This window comes from Aspergillus sclerotioniger (assembly GCF_003184525.1).
Source record: "Aspergillus sclerotioniger CBS 115572 chromosome Unknown BO94scaffold_24, whole genome shotgun sequence".
NCBI classification, from domain to species: domain Eukaryota; kingdom Fungi; phylum Ascomycota; class Eurotiomycetes; order Eurotiales; family Aspergillaceae; genus Aspergillus; species Aspergillus sclerotioniger.
In genome coordinates this window covers 42736-59077 of record NW_020291014.1, presented here as the reverse complement: position 1 = coordinate 59077, position 16342 = coordinate 42736, and the positions used below count along the sequence as shown (strand labels likewise).

The 16342-nt window shown below is 49.6% G+C and overlaps 6 protein-coding genes across 6 annotated transcripts; 3 read left to right on the top strand and 3 right to left on the bottom strand.

The window, feature by feature from the left end:
- Nucleotides 1-340: 340 nt before the first annotated feature.
- BO94DRAFT_626440 (YdiU domain protein) lies at nucleotides 341-2751 on the bottom strand (the record flags this gene model as incomplete). The annotated part of the gene is made up of 6 exons (XM_025617357.1): nucleotides 2117-2751; nucleotides 2043-2052; nucleotides 1960-1990; nucleotides 1757-1907; nucleotides 599-1704; nucleotides 341-541 (listed from the first exon to the last, which is right to left on the bottom strand). The coding sequence occupies exons 1-6, from the start codon at nucleotides 2574-2576 to the stop codon at nucleotides 341-343; spliced, it is 1959 nt and encodes a 652-aa protein (XP_025464706.1). The 5' UTR covers nucleotides 2577-2751.
- A 468-nt stretch (nucleotides 2752-3219) lies between these two features.
- On the top strand, nucleotides 3220-4653 carry BO94DRAFT_626439 (Aldo/keto reductase). Its single transcript, XM_025617356.1, has 4 exons — nucleotides 3220-3528; nucleotides 3583-3782; nucleotides 3915-4202; nucleotides 4276-4653. Exons 1-4 carry the CDS (start codon nucleotides 3457-3459, stop codon nucleotides 4421-4423), a joined length of 708 nt encoding a protein of 235 aa, XP_025464705.1. The 5' UTR covers nucleotides 3220-3456; the 3' UTR covers nucleotides 4424-4653.
- An 867-nt stretch (nucleotides 4654-5520) lies between these two features.
- On the top strand, nucleotides 5521-8301 carry BO94DRAFT_497548 (uncharacterized protein; the record flags this gene model as incomplete). The annotated part of the gene is made up of 3 exons (XM_025609324.1): nucleotides 5521-6117; nucleotides 6169-6412; nucleotides 6500-8301. The coding sequence occupies 3 exons, from the start codon at nucleotides 5521-5523 to the stop codon at nucleotides 7948-7950; spliced, it is 2292 nt and encodes a 763-aa protein (XP_025464704.1). The 3' UTR covers nucleotides 7951-8301.
- A 375-nt stretch (nucleotides 8302-8676) lies between these two features.
- On the bottom strand, nucleotides 8677-11015 carry BO94DRAFT_588122 (uncharacterized protein; the record flags this gene model as incomplete). Its single annotated transcript, XM_025615869.1, has 2 exons — nucleotides 8677-10940; nucleotides 11003-11015. 2 exons carry the CDS (start codon nucleotides 11013-11015, stop codon nucleotides 8677-8679), a joined length of 2277 nt encoding a protein of 758 aa, XP_025464703.1.
- Nucleotides 11016-12047: 1032 nt separating this feature from the next.
- On the top strand, nucleotides 12048-13454 carry BO94DRAFT_497541 (secretion related GTPase). The gene is made up of 2 exons (XM_025609323.1): nucleotides 12048-12131; nucleotides 12191-13454. The coding sequence occupies exons 1-2, from the start codon at nucleotides 12063-12065 to the stop codon at nucleotides 12968-12970; spliced, it is 849 nt and encodes a 282-aa protein (XP_025464702.1). The 5' UTR covers nucleotides 12048-12062; the 3' UTR covers nucleotides 12971-13454.
- Nucleotides 13196-16054, bottom strand: pmt2 (protein O-mannosyl transferase). Its single transcript, XM_025605939.1, has 5 exons — nucleotides 15785-16054; nucleotides 15570-15700; nucleotides 14952-15504; nucleotides 14134-14893; nucleotides 13196-14064 (listed from the first exon to the last, which is right to left on the bottom strand). Exons 1-5 carry the CDS (start codon nucleotides 15920-15922, stop codon nucleotides 13421-13423), a joined length of 2226 nt encoding a protein of 741 aa, XP_025464701.1. The 5' UTR covers nucleotides 15923-16054; the 3' UTR covers nucleotides 13196-13420.
- Between the last annotated feature and the right edge of the window lie 288 nt (nucleotides 16055-16342).

Sequence of the window (16342 nt, the reverse complement as noted above, 5' to 3'; positions counted from 1 at the left end):
AGCCTAGGTTGCGGGTGGGCAAATATGTGAATTCTTGTGTAATGCGAAAAGAAACATGTCCACTAAAACTAGCATATGAAAGCAATCTTAATCCACGGTTCCATAATAGCCAACTTGTTCCTTGCTCGTCCCCCTTCTCCAGCAAATTGTTCGAGTGTTCTCCATTTCTATGGGAAAGAAAGGGTGAAACATTCCATTGTGATCTCATCTCCATTGTGTCTGCGCTGTATATCCTGTTTATTGAGTTTAACGGACAACAATTCATCGATTCCGGCGTAGTCAGACCTTTTTTACTGTTATATCAAGCGGGTAGTATAGAAGGCTCCGAGGCTTGTAAACTTTAGGAGCTGCAGCTGCACATCATGGCTCTCTTGAACCTAGGGACATCCCCACAAAAGCGCTCCTCTTCGTCCCGGTTCTGCCCCCATTCATCATTGAAGGGATTGAGTGCCATATGCGTTACCCTGGCAAGGACTTCTCGGTCTCCTCGGCGTTCCACGCGTTCAATAACCTCGTCGAGGACCCAACCGCGTGGCAAAAACTACGAAGTGTCCACAATTAGCATGAAGGAAAAGCGGCAGAGGAACTGATGAAATACCTTCGGATTTGTACTCCGCATGAGATTTTGTCTCTCTAGATCATGTTTAGGACCCCAGTCCTCTATAATGCGATGTCTCCACTTGTCAAGCCAGTCTCCAACACGTTGCCTTGCGGAATCCTCAGTGTATCCGATGCCACCGAACCCTTCGCTGTGGAAGAAGATCGATGCTATCTCTTTCCTCATCTCTTCAGTCTCAATGTCCACCAGTGGTAGGTTTGATAGCCTCCGGAAAAAATGATTAAAATCTAATTCCAGAGCCTCTAACATGTCGAGCAATTCCGAGAATAAGTCTTGAAAGTCCGAATGCTTTTGGTTCTTCAACCCTAACCTATTGCTCATAAGGCGTTTATATTCATTCAGGAACACAATCCTGAACTCGTTACCTGTGCGGTCAATGATCTGTTCCGCACACTGAATAGCAGCAGGCGCGGCCTCCCCGGTCAGGCCATCTCTCACAAATCCTTCTTTGTCAACATCATCTCCAGCTCCAATGAGTTCTCCCAGAGACTCTCCAAGCCTAACTAGATTCCACCATATGATAGTAGGCTGGTTCTTGTACGAGTATCTCAAGAGATGGTCATCATGATTAGGCGTATACTGCGGATCAAAGTTGTCCATGAAAGCGAATGGACCATAATCTAGCGACAGGCCATATATGGAAGTGTTATCGGTGTTCAAGACGCCGTTCATGAATCCATATGCTTGCCAGGCAGCCACGGTTTTAGCATTGCGTCGTGCAATCTCTCGATACAGCCTCGCAAACCGATTTTCTTGCACACCCTGGTGCTCTTGAACTTGGTCCCAGGGAATCTGTCGAGGGGGGTTGTCCACGGCATCAGAGGACTGGTTTTGATCCAACATTACCATTGCTGGCAAAGCCTCCCACCCTTGAAATACGTCCTCCGCGACGTACGTCGCCAACTGCCTGATCAGGGTGCGATCACCACGTGCACGTAGAAGGTCGAAGGTTCCAATCCTTAACCATGATTCAGCAAATCGGGCTACTATGGCACCAGGTTCAATGCGTTCCCGCAACACCCTCGATTGGGGCAATAGAGTGATAGACAGAGCTCGAGTGGTCGCGACACCGAGCGCAGACAGGGCTTAAGTTAAAGTTAGTCCACGGTATATGTTTAGGAAGTGGCAATGCGATACCTTCTGATGCAATGTATTCTCTAATACTGGAGCGAAGAACAGCTTTTCCATCGGCGAAACGGGAATAAGGGGTCCGCCCAGCGCCTTTGAGTTGTACTTCGTATCGGGTATTGGTCCTCGGGTTTGTGGTTTCGAAAAGGCTGATTGCACGCTGGCAGAGGTTAAATTTTCAGTCGAGCTCACAACTAGAAGCAAAGGCTTACTCCATCCCCAAGCTGCCCAGCCCACGAGCCGCTACACTTTGTCAACTCCGAGATCTATCAATATTTACTACTGAGTGACGTACAATTGCCATCCTAGAAGATGTTAGTGGTTACCATACTTGGCTTGAGAGCTTAGAAGGTCGATAATGCGTCTCACCTCCGTAGCATTGCGCCCATGGGTATATCCCCCCGACCTCTTCATTCCAACAAAAGTCATTCCCCGCAACCAATGCCTTGAACTGGGGTGTAAGCTCTTCCCCAGATTTAAGACAAAGGTCTTCCATGGCCTTGGGACTGACCCCCAGAAGTTCACTCTCCTCTGCTGGCTCGGGCCTGACAAAGGTATATAGCGCACCTCTCACCAGGCGTGGGCCGAGAGCCTCACGAGGGGCTCCATGGGATGTCTCGGGAGTCTCAAAGGCCGGGTCAGGTGGGAGTTTGGAGGTGAAGACATTGGACTTCGGGAGGCTTGTCAACGAAAGCCGTCCATCAGTGTCAGGTAGCTGCGAGGTCATCTGGCTCAGATGGTTTCGGAGGGTCTGTGACGGGTACAGAGGACTGCGAGCCGGCATGAAATGGGCGCGGAGAAGGCCAGCCCGAGCAATGGACAGGCGCATGGGAATCCCAATGCAACAAGCGAAGGATGTGTAAGTTTGAATAACACGGCCCTTACCAGGGAGTCTACTATAATCGGGAGCAGTTTCACTTCGCTATAAGATAGTCTTAGTAGCTATCTCCAACTCCGTAGTTAGTTAACTTAACACAGGCAATTTACACAAGGAGTCGGCGAGGCGAAACTGAGCCATGACATCATCATCTCCGTCCGAAGCGCCTTAGCTTAGGGGGCGAAGCGGTGAGCACTGGCAATATAGAGCAAGTCACGTTACGGATACTCGCAGCAACCAATAAGAAGCTGAAGCCGGGTGCCTTGTGGACCAATCAGATGCCTTCCCGCTGCAAATTTCCCCTATCCAGGATCTAACATAGTGTAGGTTTCTCAGCGCTGCGCGCCTCGAAAACCATACCTAGGGAAAGCTTATCGTAGGTAGATTGCATGTTGGCCAGATGGACAGGCCTTGCTCTACACCAAAGGCCGAGGATATCGGTGTGCCACAAAGGCCCTTGGCCGTTCACACGCGTGAACAATTGATAGAGCTGGATTGGTTGGACATAGTACACTCCGAACGGAACTGAACCGCCATTATGGAACAAATATATCATCCGTTCTACACATATTCCCTCCAGTAGACCTCCGTACCCCCAGTTCCATTAGAATGATTACCATCCAGCGATCACTCCGGCCTCAAAGATAGCCAACACGATGAAAGCCGTGCCGTCTGTCAGATTGAACGACGGCACATGTATTCCCTGTTGGAAACTATTCACCTTGGAATTGTTCCACTAACCTGAGAGGTATCTCGTTTGGTCTAGTTGGGAAATTCTGTCATTCCCCAGGTAAGTTCAGGTGTGCATAGGTACCCACTCTCGCTACACCTGATGGTTGGTGAGCAGCTCTCTCTGAACACAGAGGTAACGGAAGCAACTTGGATATGGCAGCGGTACAGCGTGGTATAAGAAGGAAGGGGCACCCGGATCAACCGAGAGCTAGTGGAGTCCATCAAGGCCGCAATCCGACTGGGGTATCTCCATCTCGATGGCGCTGAGATCTACGGTACTGAAGCTGAACTAGGCCTTGCCATTCGAGAGAGCGGCGAGAAGCGAGAGGAGCTATTCGTGACCAGTAAGGTTGGCGTAAGCATTGCAGATATCCCACGGGCCATCGACACAAGTTCGCGAAAGCTCCAACTCAGCTACATTGATCTGTAGGTAATTGCGCCCAACCATGTCCTTCTACAATCTGAACGACCCCTCAGTGGTTGTAAGGTCCGAGGGCTGATGGGTGCTGTACCCCAGGTATCTGATTCACTCGCCCTTTTTTGCCAACACTGAATTAGCGATCTTCAGGAAGCTGGGGCTTCTATGGAGAGAGTGAAAGCTGCTGGAAAGGCGCCGTCAATCGGAGTCTCCAACTTCCTACAGGGCCATCTGGAGGCCGTCTTGGAGACAGCTACTATCCCGCCATTCATTAACCAGACTGAGTTTCATCCTTACCTACAGCATGACAATCTACTGCAGTTCCATGAGCATCGAGGTATCACGACTGCCAGTTATGGAACCTTGGCCCCCATCGTTCGGGCCAAGGGGGGTCCGCTCGATGGCCTGCTGCCACATTTAGCAAGAAAGTATGCGGTTAGTGAAGGGGAGATCCTTTTTGAGGTGGTCTATGGACCGTGGCGGCATATCAATCATGACCAGTAGCAAGGAATCCCACCTCAGCAGCTATCTGCGTGCTTTGACCTTCCAGTTGACTCCTAGAGAGGTTGAAGAGATATTCACTGCCGGTCAGCAGAAGCGTTTCAGGGCTTTCTGGCAGAAGAAGTTTGCGGCATCCGATCGTTCTTGAGACTGGCCAGCTGGGCACCCCTGTATGTTGGGCCACTGTCAATTTCCGCGCTGTATGTATTAACATCCAGTCTTTGGTTCGCAGCTGCGATTCTGGGCCAATAAAATCCGTTGGATATTGTTTTTCGAAAGTTTACGTTGTAGTCGGGCTCACAAAACCGGTTCCTTTGTCGACTGAAGGCTCTACTTTAATACGGGAGGAGGATAAAGAAATGGGCTGGACAGAATAGATGATGAAAATAGGTGAGAATAGAGGACGACCGACTCCGTACCGCCATTTAAGATCACAGACCCGCTCTCCAGCGAATAAATTACTGCCAAGCGTCTCCGCTTCGGCCGTCGGCCAGCATCCCAGTCGCGACTCCCCAACTCACCCTCACTGTCGGACAGAAAGGCGATCCCATCTCCAGAGGAAATTCCTCGGTCCTCCTTTTTCCTTTCCCTCTCCCCTGTCGCTTGCGCACATCAACTCAAGCGAGCCGGAGGCTCCTGTCTTCTATCCTTATGGCCCCCGGCGTTCCGTTCTAGCTCCGGCTTACATTGGCTGTTTGTTGACGCTTGCCTGTACGACAGATTAGGGATGATTCCTTATTGCATTCCTCACTCTAGGCACTTTTTGATACAGCATCTTTCATCCGCCAGTTACAGCCCGGCTGGTTTTCAGGGAAGCCTGCCATACTCAACGCGCTTGTGTGGTTGAACGGTTTTGTTATCTTGTGGTTCGGTTCTTCAAAAGGGCCCAGACCGCAGTTTCGGAAACAGTTGACCTAAATAAACGAAGCAGAAAAAGGCTGTGAGACTCAACAAGAGGCATCGAGGAAAAGGGGAAGGGGTTTCAGGGACAGTGTGAAAGCTAGTTGGTATAGCGATCCCCACTCTATCGCATTTGGTCGCTTATCTTGTCCTTGACAAGTCGGATGTTCTACGACCCTGAATCAATTGAATACCTATTAGCGGAGCCACATGAAAGTATTGGGGGCTGACCCCCTCCAGAGAGGCCAAAAGAGAAGGAAGCAGAACTTGGGATTCACTCTGATGCCAAACTCTGAAAGAGCTTGCTCGCCATTGATCACATAGGCGCTTGATCAACGGACTGCAATGTCGGGGGACCAGCCCTCTCGCTTCGCGGATGATGAAATAAGAACCCCAAGGTTTATCAACGAACAGAAATATAACGCCGACCAAAATTCAGTCGACCAACGATTAAAGCGACTCAGGGAAGAAGTCCTCCCGTTCTACCCTTTTCTCCTCACTGTTCCCACTGATGTCCCTTTCCGCCTCGGGAGTCGCTTTGTCAACAACTGGGCAGTGAGTAATGACGGGCCATTCACGCCAGAGGAACAACAGCTGCAATATATGACATTCCTCACACATCACGAAGGAGATTCTTTGCTAGTGGCTGTGGGTGATTGGTCTGACGCGACAGGGAACGTCATGTCCGATCAGCGTTCCGGGGCTCAAAGTGCTGCAAGCACGCCATCACACAATTCTGTAAAGAAGAAGATAAGTCTAAATGACTACAAGAATAGAAGGAAGAGTGGCACCTCCGCTTCCCCTATCGGTCACGGAGCCGCTAACCAAAGCGCCTCGGTATTTCACTCTCCCGATGTCAGTCAACGAGCTGCTAAAGCTAGCTTGGCTGGCAATGACTTGCGGAGGCCAGTGGAAAAGCCTCATGCTGTCCAATCACGAGCCGTGGCCAATACCGAAGGCCTCGAGCGCAAACGCCCACTTGAAATCAATCAGGAACCTTTGAGGTCACAACAAAAGGGCTCAATGCTTTCCAAAAAGCCAAGGACATCTCCAGACCCTGCGAAAGTCGACCGGCTGAAGGGGAATGGACTACCTGCTCTTCTTTCACCGACCCTTCCCCCAACTTCAAGCAGCCCAAGACTACCTCGGCTTTTATCTCCCACGCTGCCTCCGGACATCGAGAAAGAGTTGGCCAGGTTTGGCGAGGGGTTCTTGGGCTTAGGCTCATCGCAACCCGGTAGCGTTCCCAATGTCGATGTATCATCGGGATCCAAAGTGCAGAAGGCCAAGTCTGCCCTCCACGCCTCTCCACAGTTAGACTTAGCAGCTACTTTCAGCTCGCATAGCAAACAACCCCATCATGGGTATGACAAACGGACGCCCTCAAGTACGGATATATCGACTAACGATGCCTCTCTGCCCGCAAGAGCCGACTTACAACCCCACATGGGACATCCGACACAACGCCTAATCGGCTCACCGCCGCCTCAACAGGCTGCTTCAGCTAGGTCGCAACTAGTCAAATTAAAGTATGGAAGATCAAACAGAAAGCGAATCGAGGCTCTCCTTAAATTTTCCGGTAAGAGGAAATCGGCCCCGCCAAGTTCACCTGTGAAGAATGCGCTAGACATTGAGCCCTCCCACTCTTCGAAAGCCAGGCAAGCCGCAGCGAAGGCGCCGCCGTCTGACCGGCAGGATCACAACAAGTCACAGCGCTTTGAATGGAAAGGGAAACACATGCCGACAACATCCACCCTGAGAGAGCACACAAAGGTTCCAGAAAAACCTCAAACTCCTGTGCCTTATGTTCCGAAAGCAGTAGTAAACCCACCAGACAGGCAGAAACGAAGTTCGTTGACCCCGGTAAAAGACCTCAAGTCTTCTGCCAGCCGGTTGGATCCGTCTAGTGGCAACGACGGGAGGCCCTCTTCTCACTCAGCCGCTAAGCGTCCCGGGAATTTAGCTACCCCTTCAAAATGCTCGTCTCCGCAACCAAGCGATATGGCTTCTCGTCATTGTGACCGTCGCGCTTGGAAGGACGAGAATCAAAAATACGCGAATCTGGGCCGTGAATTAAAGCATGCAGCGGAACGACACACAGCCAAAGATCATGTAACTGCCGTTGACGAAAAACTCGCGGCCGCTACAGCAATTGAGGCTATCCTTTGCTTCATTCTAGCATTTGTTGCTGATGATCAGTTTAAAACTCTATCTCGCCAAGCTGCAGACTCGTCTTCTTGGCTATCCATCCTCGCATATTGGCGTGTGGTAAAAAAGAACAGTGCTCTCTATCCGCGACTATATAACCTCTGCCTGATCCTCGGCGCTATCTCATATAATGCTATCCACGCGCTTGACCTTGAACGGCTTGCTGCCACACCCTTGCCCGGAGAGAACACACCCGTGCCCGCTCCAGGAAGCGATGGAGCTGCCGCTGCATCAGAAGAACATAAAAAGAATCGAAGGGAGCTTCTTGAGCTGAAGAACCGTCTGCCCGAATGCTATAAGGAATCTCAGAAATTATGGCTTGAAGGCTCCCGTGGTCTTTCTGAAGATGTGCTTGCTCGCGAATTTCCAGGCACTTGGTCGAAACGATCCAGGAATTTTTCTGAGTTGGGGAAGCACCGCCTGAAAGCTGGCGAGTATTCTGGTGAGTTTTTCTTGCCAGTTGGACGGATCAATTCTCCTCTGGAGATAATTCGCTTCAGCCATGCATTTCTGAGTGAATGGTGCATGAAGGAAGGTGTACGATGGAGCAGCCGACTTAAGCTGTAAATGTGACGATTTGTATCATGCATTCGCCTTTACTTTTCACGTCACAATATCTACTCTGTTGCAATGACTTTCAGTTGGCGTTTGTGGCAACAGGTGTCCAAGGAATTTCTTTTTGCCTGCTGTTGATACATGATACCACGGGTTGTATATGCTTATGCTTAGAAGGCGGCCAGGTGCTCTTTTCTCTTGCCTTAGTCCTATGTCTGTGAGATACATCAAAGGCGAACAGTCATGATCGAATGGTTGCTGCCTAGATTAGCGTGGGTATTGAGCCTGGAGCTTGAGCCAGGTAGCTAGGGCTGCAGGTGTTGAAAGATATACTGTCGCAATGAAATTCATCTCCTACTAGGTCGGAAATAGGGTCTCATTTCTTACGACCAGAATAATCGAGTCGATTTAACTTTCAGAAGATTGACAGCCTGACTCCAAGAGGCGAAGGACTGAGATAATATAAGGTGTGAGAAAAGCCATGTAAACAATAGATTTGCGTTACTCGTCCATTTAGCGGCAGCAATTACCGTAGAAAGATGAAAAGGTAGAATGATAGCCCTGGACTAGCCGAAACCTATGTAATCACCAACTCCTAACGTCAACATCTGATCAGACAATGGGCCCTTCAACTTCTAACACCAACAGGATGGTTATTCGGCACTAGTACGTCAACAACCATGTATGGTCATTGCCTCGACATGACACGGGCACGCCTGCTTAGGAGCGATTAATCACTCAAGGTCCTTCAAAACGTGTATGCCTAGAATCCGAAGCGAGCTCTTGGCCAAAGAGCCAGCCAGCCTCTCGGCAGTACCTTGCTTCCCGACCATAAGTGCCAACCTCACTGCTCCAACACATAATCGATGCATCGACAATATCTGCAATTACGCCTTCGATTGCACCCAAGACACTCCAGCCAATCGTCCCAGCAATGAACCCGACCATGTAGGCATACATACTGCCGCGTATCAAACCGTTGGTTCCTGCCACGCTTAAGCTTCGAGCAGTGCTCACCCAGCCACCAAATCCTAGCGCAAGGGACATCATAAAACGAGCGGCATGCAGAATGAGCTTCGAAAGCCGATAGGAAAGGAGAGTTGCAGAGTTCCCACGAGACCAAGAGAACGACTGCGGGTGCAGGGAAGACGTGGCTATCGAGGGGGCAAGATTTGTCATCTGTGCCAGGCCACGAGCAGATACCGTAAGTGCCTGGGAATGAATGGAAGCATACGTAAGGGTAAGGGGATCTGTGATGGCAGTTATAGGAGTTGGAACGAAAGAATAGGCGCAGAAGCTCAGGAGGGAGGCAATGCGACTGGGAACCAACAAAAGAGGGACCCGGACCATTAGAGCCAAAAGACTCGACAGGCAAATCGTGCCAAATAGGGTTGTAACAGAATGCAAAGTTGCAGCCTGGACAATTTGTCTGGACGTCGGAGTCGGAGTCGTAAAGCGATGAAAATACCACTGACTCACTGCTGCAGCTGTGACCGTACGTCGGATACCAGCAATGACTCCCAATGACCATGCATAGACGAAGATATAGTAAGCTCCTAAGCACCAACTGCTTAAATCGACGACGAAGAGGCTTGATCGAGAGACATGCCCCCCCAGGAACACTCGCGTGAACATAAGCATCCACAGCCAGGTCCATAAGACAATCAGCACGAGGGCGCCAAGGCCCAAGGCTAGAAGCTCTGGATTTACAGCGAGGATGCGGCATGCAAACTCGAGTATATCGACTGCCCTTCCTATGGCACGGCGGCCCCGGATGACATTGTAAATCCACGCACTAGCCATAACAAATGGAACAATAGACCCACATCTCATGACTTTGTCCTGGACGCTTGATCCATGCCAGGCACCCCCAAAACTCGAGATGAAAGGATAGAGGGAGAATGAATACATGATTACGGGAACAGCAAATATGACGACGTAAACCAACGGGCGGACATAAGAACGTAACAGTGTGAGCCAGAGCAAAGATATGGAGATTGAGACGACGGTATAAATTCCGAGCAAGTAGAAGGAACTGTGTATGGTCAGATAGACCGTGTCACCCCATTTCGACTTGTCACCAGAAGGAGGAGAGGTGTGGAGGTAGACAAGAAACGAAGTAGCAAGAAGACACGCCACGGATATCAAGAACAACTGACCCCAGAAAGCGTCATGAGTGAGTGAGCTCGCGCTTACAGGGGCAGCCGACCTTTGATAGGAGCCAGGTAATTCTGATGGCTGAGATCTTTCCGGCACTACTGCGTTTTCTGATTCTATTGGGATGAGGAATGAGTCTATCCCAATATTGCCCATTCGCGATTGTGGTTGCTCTCGGAACCATTGAACGGAGGGTGGGTTGTCATCACCAAATCCAGGAGAGTCGGCCCTATCGGCATCGACGTCGGATGCGAGTGTATCTTCCAAACGTATGTCAACTAAGTTTCCCCTGAGCCTGCTGCTGCTTCGTTCAGCTTGGTTTGCGCCTCCTGATTGGCGTGTCTTCCCCCTGTAGTCAGCGCGCAAATCCTGGGCTCTGCCGTTGGGGTTGGCATCGCGCCAGGAACTCCAAATCCCTTTTGCACCAGCGTATTCACGATCCGGTGGCTTTTGTTCGTCCAAATTTTCAGAGTCGTTGTCGTCGTCGATCTCGGAAGATTCCCTCAAATAGCTACTTCCAAACTGGCGCCGCGATTTCTGCAAGGCATAGAAGTCGGAAATCTCCCGCTCGTGCTCGGTCTCGTCATCGTCCTCTCGAAACTCGTCGGTGGCACTATAGAAAAGAGGCGCGGGCTGAGCCAGAGTCCGCGAGCCGAAAGGGAAGTTGGATATCTGAGAACCGGCCGGTTGGTAGGGGTCGGCCGTATTTCTGTGGAATAATGAGCGCGAGGATGGTAAGAGAGGATTTCGCGGTTGTTGCAAAAGCCGCTCATGTCCTTTTCTGCGGGCATCATCTGGTTGAGTCATGACCCGTGACTGGGACTGTGCAAGGAATCGGGAGGCATCTGAATGAATAGTGAGCAGTGAATAACATGACTCGGAGCACAGTGGCCAAAGGGAACCATACATTCGGAGAACATCTCGAATTCTGTTCTCTCTCTGGTCTTCGCAACTTTTTTTCTTTCCTGCTCTTTCTTCTTCCCTCTATCTCTTAACCCTCGAGTAAAGAACTGCTAAGCCCGACGGGTTGGCTCTCTCCTAACGTCGGGTTATTGCAGGTGGAGCGGTGAGCTTTCTCGGTGAATGGTATAAACCCGATGCAGGTGAAGTTCGGTGGAGATCTCAGGGCTACATAGCAGAGAAGCCGAAGAGGGCAGGACTGTCCATTAGGGAATAAAGGACGGGGTGATGGATGGAGTGAGAGGGCCCAGACAGGCAGAAAGAGTATGAGCATAGGACTTGCTGGCTATCAGTAGGTGAGTTTCGAGCGTCATAAGGCAAGGTCATGGTGATAGATGACTCAGCATTCATCCAACCCCCATCCGTCGAATCTGCTCGTTCACTGGTTCGTTGACGGATGCAAGATGCACAGGGGGACTTGCACCCGGTGTAAGGAGCAGGAAACAGACCTAACTCACCCGGAACTTTACAATGGAGGTGTAGCCAGTCGATAGTTTCCGGTCATGCTTTGCTCTGATAAATGCCTATCTAGTTTGCACTGACCGCCACTATTCCCTACGCAGTACATTAGAATTACATAACAACTACTGGTAACTACTAGGTACTGGTAGTATGTAGTATTCGTTGGCTCCACCAAAGCTGTGGTATGGTGGTACCGGGTCCGGAGTCCTCCGTGGAAACTAGTAATACATGCCACCCACTGGCCGCACCTAAGTTGGGATCCAGTGTTATACCCAACATGGGTTAGTTAGTAAGGCTGGACGTAAAAACAGATCCCCGTGCTGAGCATCGAGCCCAGGGAGCTTACCCATCCCCATCATACGACCAGCGCAGGCCGGGACATCCTTTCTACTTTTCCAAAACGATTATCCGTTTTGGAGTCACCTTCCACAAGTTGAATTTTCGGTGCATGATTTCAACAGTAATATAAATCCACGGACATCAATTGACCGAAATCAAATTCACATACTTCCCAAGTGACCGCAAACCATTCCTCTGTTGTATCCATGTCACAGCCATGGGACTATATTGCTAAGCTTGTCTGTATCGGCGACTCAGGCACTGGGAAGTCTAGTGTGGGTACACTCACGCTTGACAAGGTCGCCATAACGCTGACACGGTCGCGGCTTTCTAGTTGACGATCCGGCTCTGCGAAGGCCGCTTTTCCTCCTCCCATGATGTTACAATCGGCGTCGAGTTCGGCTCACGGATTGTTCCAGTGGGCCCGCCAGCTTCGAGGGGGTTGGGAGGAGAGTTTGACAGTTCTACTCGCAATCGTACCCCATCAGTTCCATCTTCGTCTTCGCTGCCCGCCACGGCTACCTCTAGCGAACCAGTCGCCTCTGGACTGCCTAGCCCTCCGCGCAGGGCACAGGAGGTTCAGAAAAGAATGAAGTTGTCCCTATGGGATACGGCTGGTCAAGAAACGTACAAATCCATAACACGCTCTTATTTTCGTGGCGCTTCAGGTGCTCTCCTGGTTTTTGATATCACGAGACCTTCCACCTTTATATCGTGTACACAATGGCTCCAAGACCTACGGCAAATTGCGGAAGACGGAATCGTAGTTATTCTGGTTGGGAACAAAAGTGATCTCGCAGGCGATGAAAGATCGCATCAAAGGCGAGTTACTAGGCAAGAAGCGGAGGAGTGGTGCCGCTTGAATAATATCACACGCTACGTTGAGACGAGCGCAAAATCCGGTGAGAATGTTGAGCGTGCGTTTCTCGAGGTGGCCGAGATGATCTACCGCAACATCGAAGCTGGTAGGTACGATCTCTGCGACCGTCGAAGCGGAGTCAAGGGTTATGGTGCTACCGGCGGGTCGAATCCAGGTATTCCAAAAACGGTCACTTTGGGCTTGGACGATGCTATGCGCAAAGGTGGAAACGGCCTGGCCGGAGGCTGTTGTTAGCCCGCTCTTCAAGGCAGTAGTATCCTCTACATTGAGCGTATATTCCACTGGTGGCACGCAATTATATCCTATCCAGATGTGTGGGCCCTCTACGGTCACCATGTGAGGTTGTGCGCAGTCAACCTAGGCTCCCTTGATCTCATGTCACCTGCACATACTCGTTTATGCCTATTCTCGTTCAATTGAAGGTAAAGGGCAAAGGGGGTGGGCCAGAGGAAGGTTCATGAAAAGAGAGCAACTGAACATGCTCATAGCCGCTATGGGGATAATGAAGCATGGTTCTCATCCCGAAACAATAACAAACTACCTTTTACATATGTTTCACAAGAGGGCAATAGCATACATGCAGAAGTTTGGTACAAAAGTTTAATATTGTATAGCAAGTGTAATTATGACAGAAATTGTCATGATAAGGAAAGAGGAAAGGGGTGGTGGTGATGCGGAAGCAACTCAATTCGCAATCCGCCAACCATTGAGCCAATTCAAATGAGACCACTGCTGACTGGACCCTTCAATGCCAAACACAATAGCTCGAAAGTACACGAACATGCCGATGATAATGCAGTAAAGGGAAGCGTAAACCACCCATCGCAACTTCTTGTTCATCCCTTGAGTGAACCAGTCAATACAAAACCCGAACGTGAGTATGGCATAGTAGAGAGCCGGATAGTAATGGTGGACATAGGTCACTCGTGCCATAACAGCAAAAGGTAGATAATGCAGCACCCATCCAATGACTGGGTACAGGCCGGAATAGTGAATGTGACTGATGTCCGCTTGAGTAAGTTCATTATAGCCTCGCTGCCAACGCACGATATACCAAAGAACCAAAAGCCCAAAGGTGGCAAGACTCAGGGTACTTCCCCAATAGACGATGGGGTTGCCCAGAAGGTAATATTTGATTGTGTTGTCGTCCCACGAACACATACGAAGGCCTACATTGAGTATCGGCCATTGCCAGAATTTGGAGGCGAGATCGTCTTGCTTATCGGGGTCGGGAACAAGAGCATTATTGGACGTCATCATGGCAACATTTAAATGAATGAAGTCCTTCCAGAAAGGGGACTTGTAGGACCCTGGATCACCAGGTGGAACTAGACACCGATGTCAATACACGCTCGCCACAACATGCAGCCTAACTCATGAAGAAAGAATCAACTTACGTTTTTCGTTGTAATGAGACTCGACATTCCAATGCGTGTAAACATCACTGGGTTTATTCTCCTTCACGCATGTAGTTTCAATCTGTTTGAAACCCCATTGTGGAAGGTTTACATTCCCTGCACGTAAGTAGCAACCCAAGGCAGGATGTCTTAAGCGAAATGCAGTGGTCAGAGTCCGAATTTTGGTCCTGTCTCTGGAGGCAACATCATCAACAACCTCAACTGTCCAGTGGTCTTTGTCATCGCCAATAGTAATGTTACCGTAGCAAGACACTTCGAACTGGCTTTTAGTGACTGGGGCAGATATAGCATGTGAGTGCAAGTTCCTACCCGTCTGTCCATGAATTAGACGGATAATGTCACCATCGCCAATGAATCTCAAAGGGCCCTCGGGGTCAAATTCAGGTTCATAACGATTGGGATAGATGAACCAGTCATTATTGGCATCCTTATGGTGATAACATGTGACCTGTTGCTGTGTTGACCCTTCCGGATATGTCTGAATATGCGAATGGAGAAGCCCGCCACCATACCCCATGTTTTTCAGCGTCACTCTCGATCCTAGCGCTATCTCGAGAGGGCTATCCTTTCCGACTTCGGTGCCTTTCAAGTTCGCCTGGAAAAGCGAGCTCATCTGCGCATCTCCAGGGCCACTATTTTCAAGGATCCAGAAATGGATATAGAAGGACAGAATGTAGACAACGCAAGGCACGATGATCAGGCCCACTACGCGGGCAACAAAATGTTTGGCCACCACAACCTGCCAAAGAATTAGACTGCGATCGAGCCAACGGTTAACAGTCTTTTGAAGCGCTTACCTCGGGCATCTTGAGGTCACCGAATTTGTTCCACAAATCTTCAACTGTATAGAGTCCAACAATCGCAGTGCAAAAAAAGCCGACCCATTTGACACTGCAGACGCAGCCAATGCTAACGCCGGTGAGAAAAAGCCACGCGAACCATTCAGTCGAAAAGCTAGCACTCTGTAGCCGATGGAACCTCGCCCAGCACAGTGTGGTCGTGAATGTAAAGCACAGTAGCATGGAATCAAGGAGGATGAAGCGTGAGATGGTGGCATATGAATTTTCGAATAGCACCATCAGGCTAATAAGCCAAACAGTGGCCTTGCGAAAACCAAGTTCTCGGGCAGTGTAATAGGCGAGAGGGACACACGCCGCTCCGAAGGCAGCATTGAAAATACGCATGAACGTATAGTTGACATCTTCGGGGTACTGCTCACCAGATTTGAATTCGAATGACCCATTGTAACCGGCAAGAAACCCAGACAAGCCAACTAGCATCTTACCCAGTGGTGGGTGTACGTCAAAATAAAATTCGCGCTTCAGATAATGTGATCCAAATTTGCCAAAGCTGCACACCAATGTAAGACAAACATGTTAACACTGCACGGCTGCGAGTGGTCATGGTACTCTTACTGTGCTTCATCCCATGTCACGATATTCGAACGACCAATATTATACATGCGAGTGAATATTGCGAAAGCTGTCAAAAGAAGTGGCGCAATTATAGGCTCCCAGTGGGCTACCGCAGAAATGAACGAAGCAGGCTATGACTCATATCAATATAATATCAACTGACCGGTAGACCGTGCTCATGTTAAGATCTTCGGGTGCAGAGAGTAGTATCATACCTCTGGCTTTGATTTCTCGTCATCATATACTTCATGATCAGGAGCATGGCTCAATTTTCCGGTGCGGGGGACAGTTCTACGCCGTACTTCAGAGGCAAAATTGACTCCTGAGCTTGACGCCATGTTTATTGCTGCCATGGTTGAAGGATGGGAGGAAGTATATCAAGAATAAAAAAAGAATGCAGGGATAGAAGAGAAGGCAGGCTTGTACTCTCGGGCTGCCACAGGAAGCGGGATTAAAATGTAAAACAGCTCACTGAGATTGACTTTAAAGGTGAGTGGCAAACATCTCCAGTAGTGAAACAAAAATACCTATGTTAGCGTAGAGTACACCGAGGTTCTGTAAATGTGGGTAATGAGGGAATATGAAGATATGAAGATGCTTTAGATCAGAAGACGAAAGTTGGTGAAGTAACTTAATATGACTTGAGAATGCCTCTTTTCTGGAGTCAAAGGAGTGGACCTAGAAGGAAATGTGACAATTGAAGGATTTTGGAGGTTATGAAATAGTGTAATAGAAGGATTGGAAGCTAAACCGGGGGTTTAAGTAGAAGACGA

Excerpts from the sequence above, each read along its gene's own strand:
- BO94DRAFT_626439 (XM_025617356.1), top strand. The coding sequence starts at position 3,457 with ATGGTTGGTGAGCAGCTCTCTCTGAACACAGAGGTAACGGAAGCAACT. Across the intron at positions 3,783-3,914 it reads CAACTCAGCTACATTGATCT|CGATCTTCAGGAAGCTGGGG; the intron begins GTAGGTAATTGC and ends ACACTGAATTAG. Across the intron at positions 4,203-4,275 it reads CTGCCACATTTAGCAAGAAA|TAGCAAGGAATCCCACCTCA; the intron begins GTATGCGGTTAG and ends AATCATGACCAG.
- BO94DRAFT_497541 (XM_025609323.1), top strand. The coding sequence starts at position 12,063 with ATGTCACAGCCATGGGACTATATTGCTAAGCTTGTCTGTATCGGCGAC. Across the intron at positions 12,132-12,190 it reads CAGGCACTGGGAAGTCTAGT|TTGACGATCCGGCTCTGCGA; the intron begins GTGGGTACACTC and ends GCGGCTTTCTAG.
- pmt2 (XM_025605939.1), bottom strand. The coding sequence starts at position 15,922 with ATGGCAGCAATAAACATGGCGTCAAGCTCAGGAGTCAATTTTGCCTCT. Across the intron at positions 15,701-15,784 it reads ACGAGAAATCAAAGCCAGAG|CCTGCTTCGTTCATTTCTGC; the intron begins GTATGATACTAC and ends TATGAGTCATAG. Across the intron at positions 15,505-15,569 it reads GTGACATGGGATGAAGCACA|CTTTGGCAAATTTGGATCAC; the intron begins GTAAGAGTACCA and ends ATTGGTGTGCAG.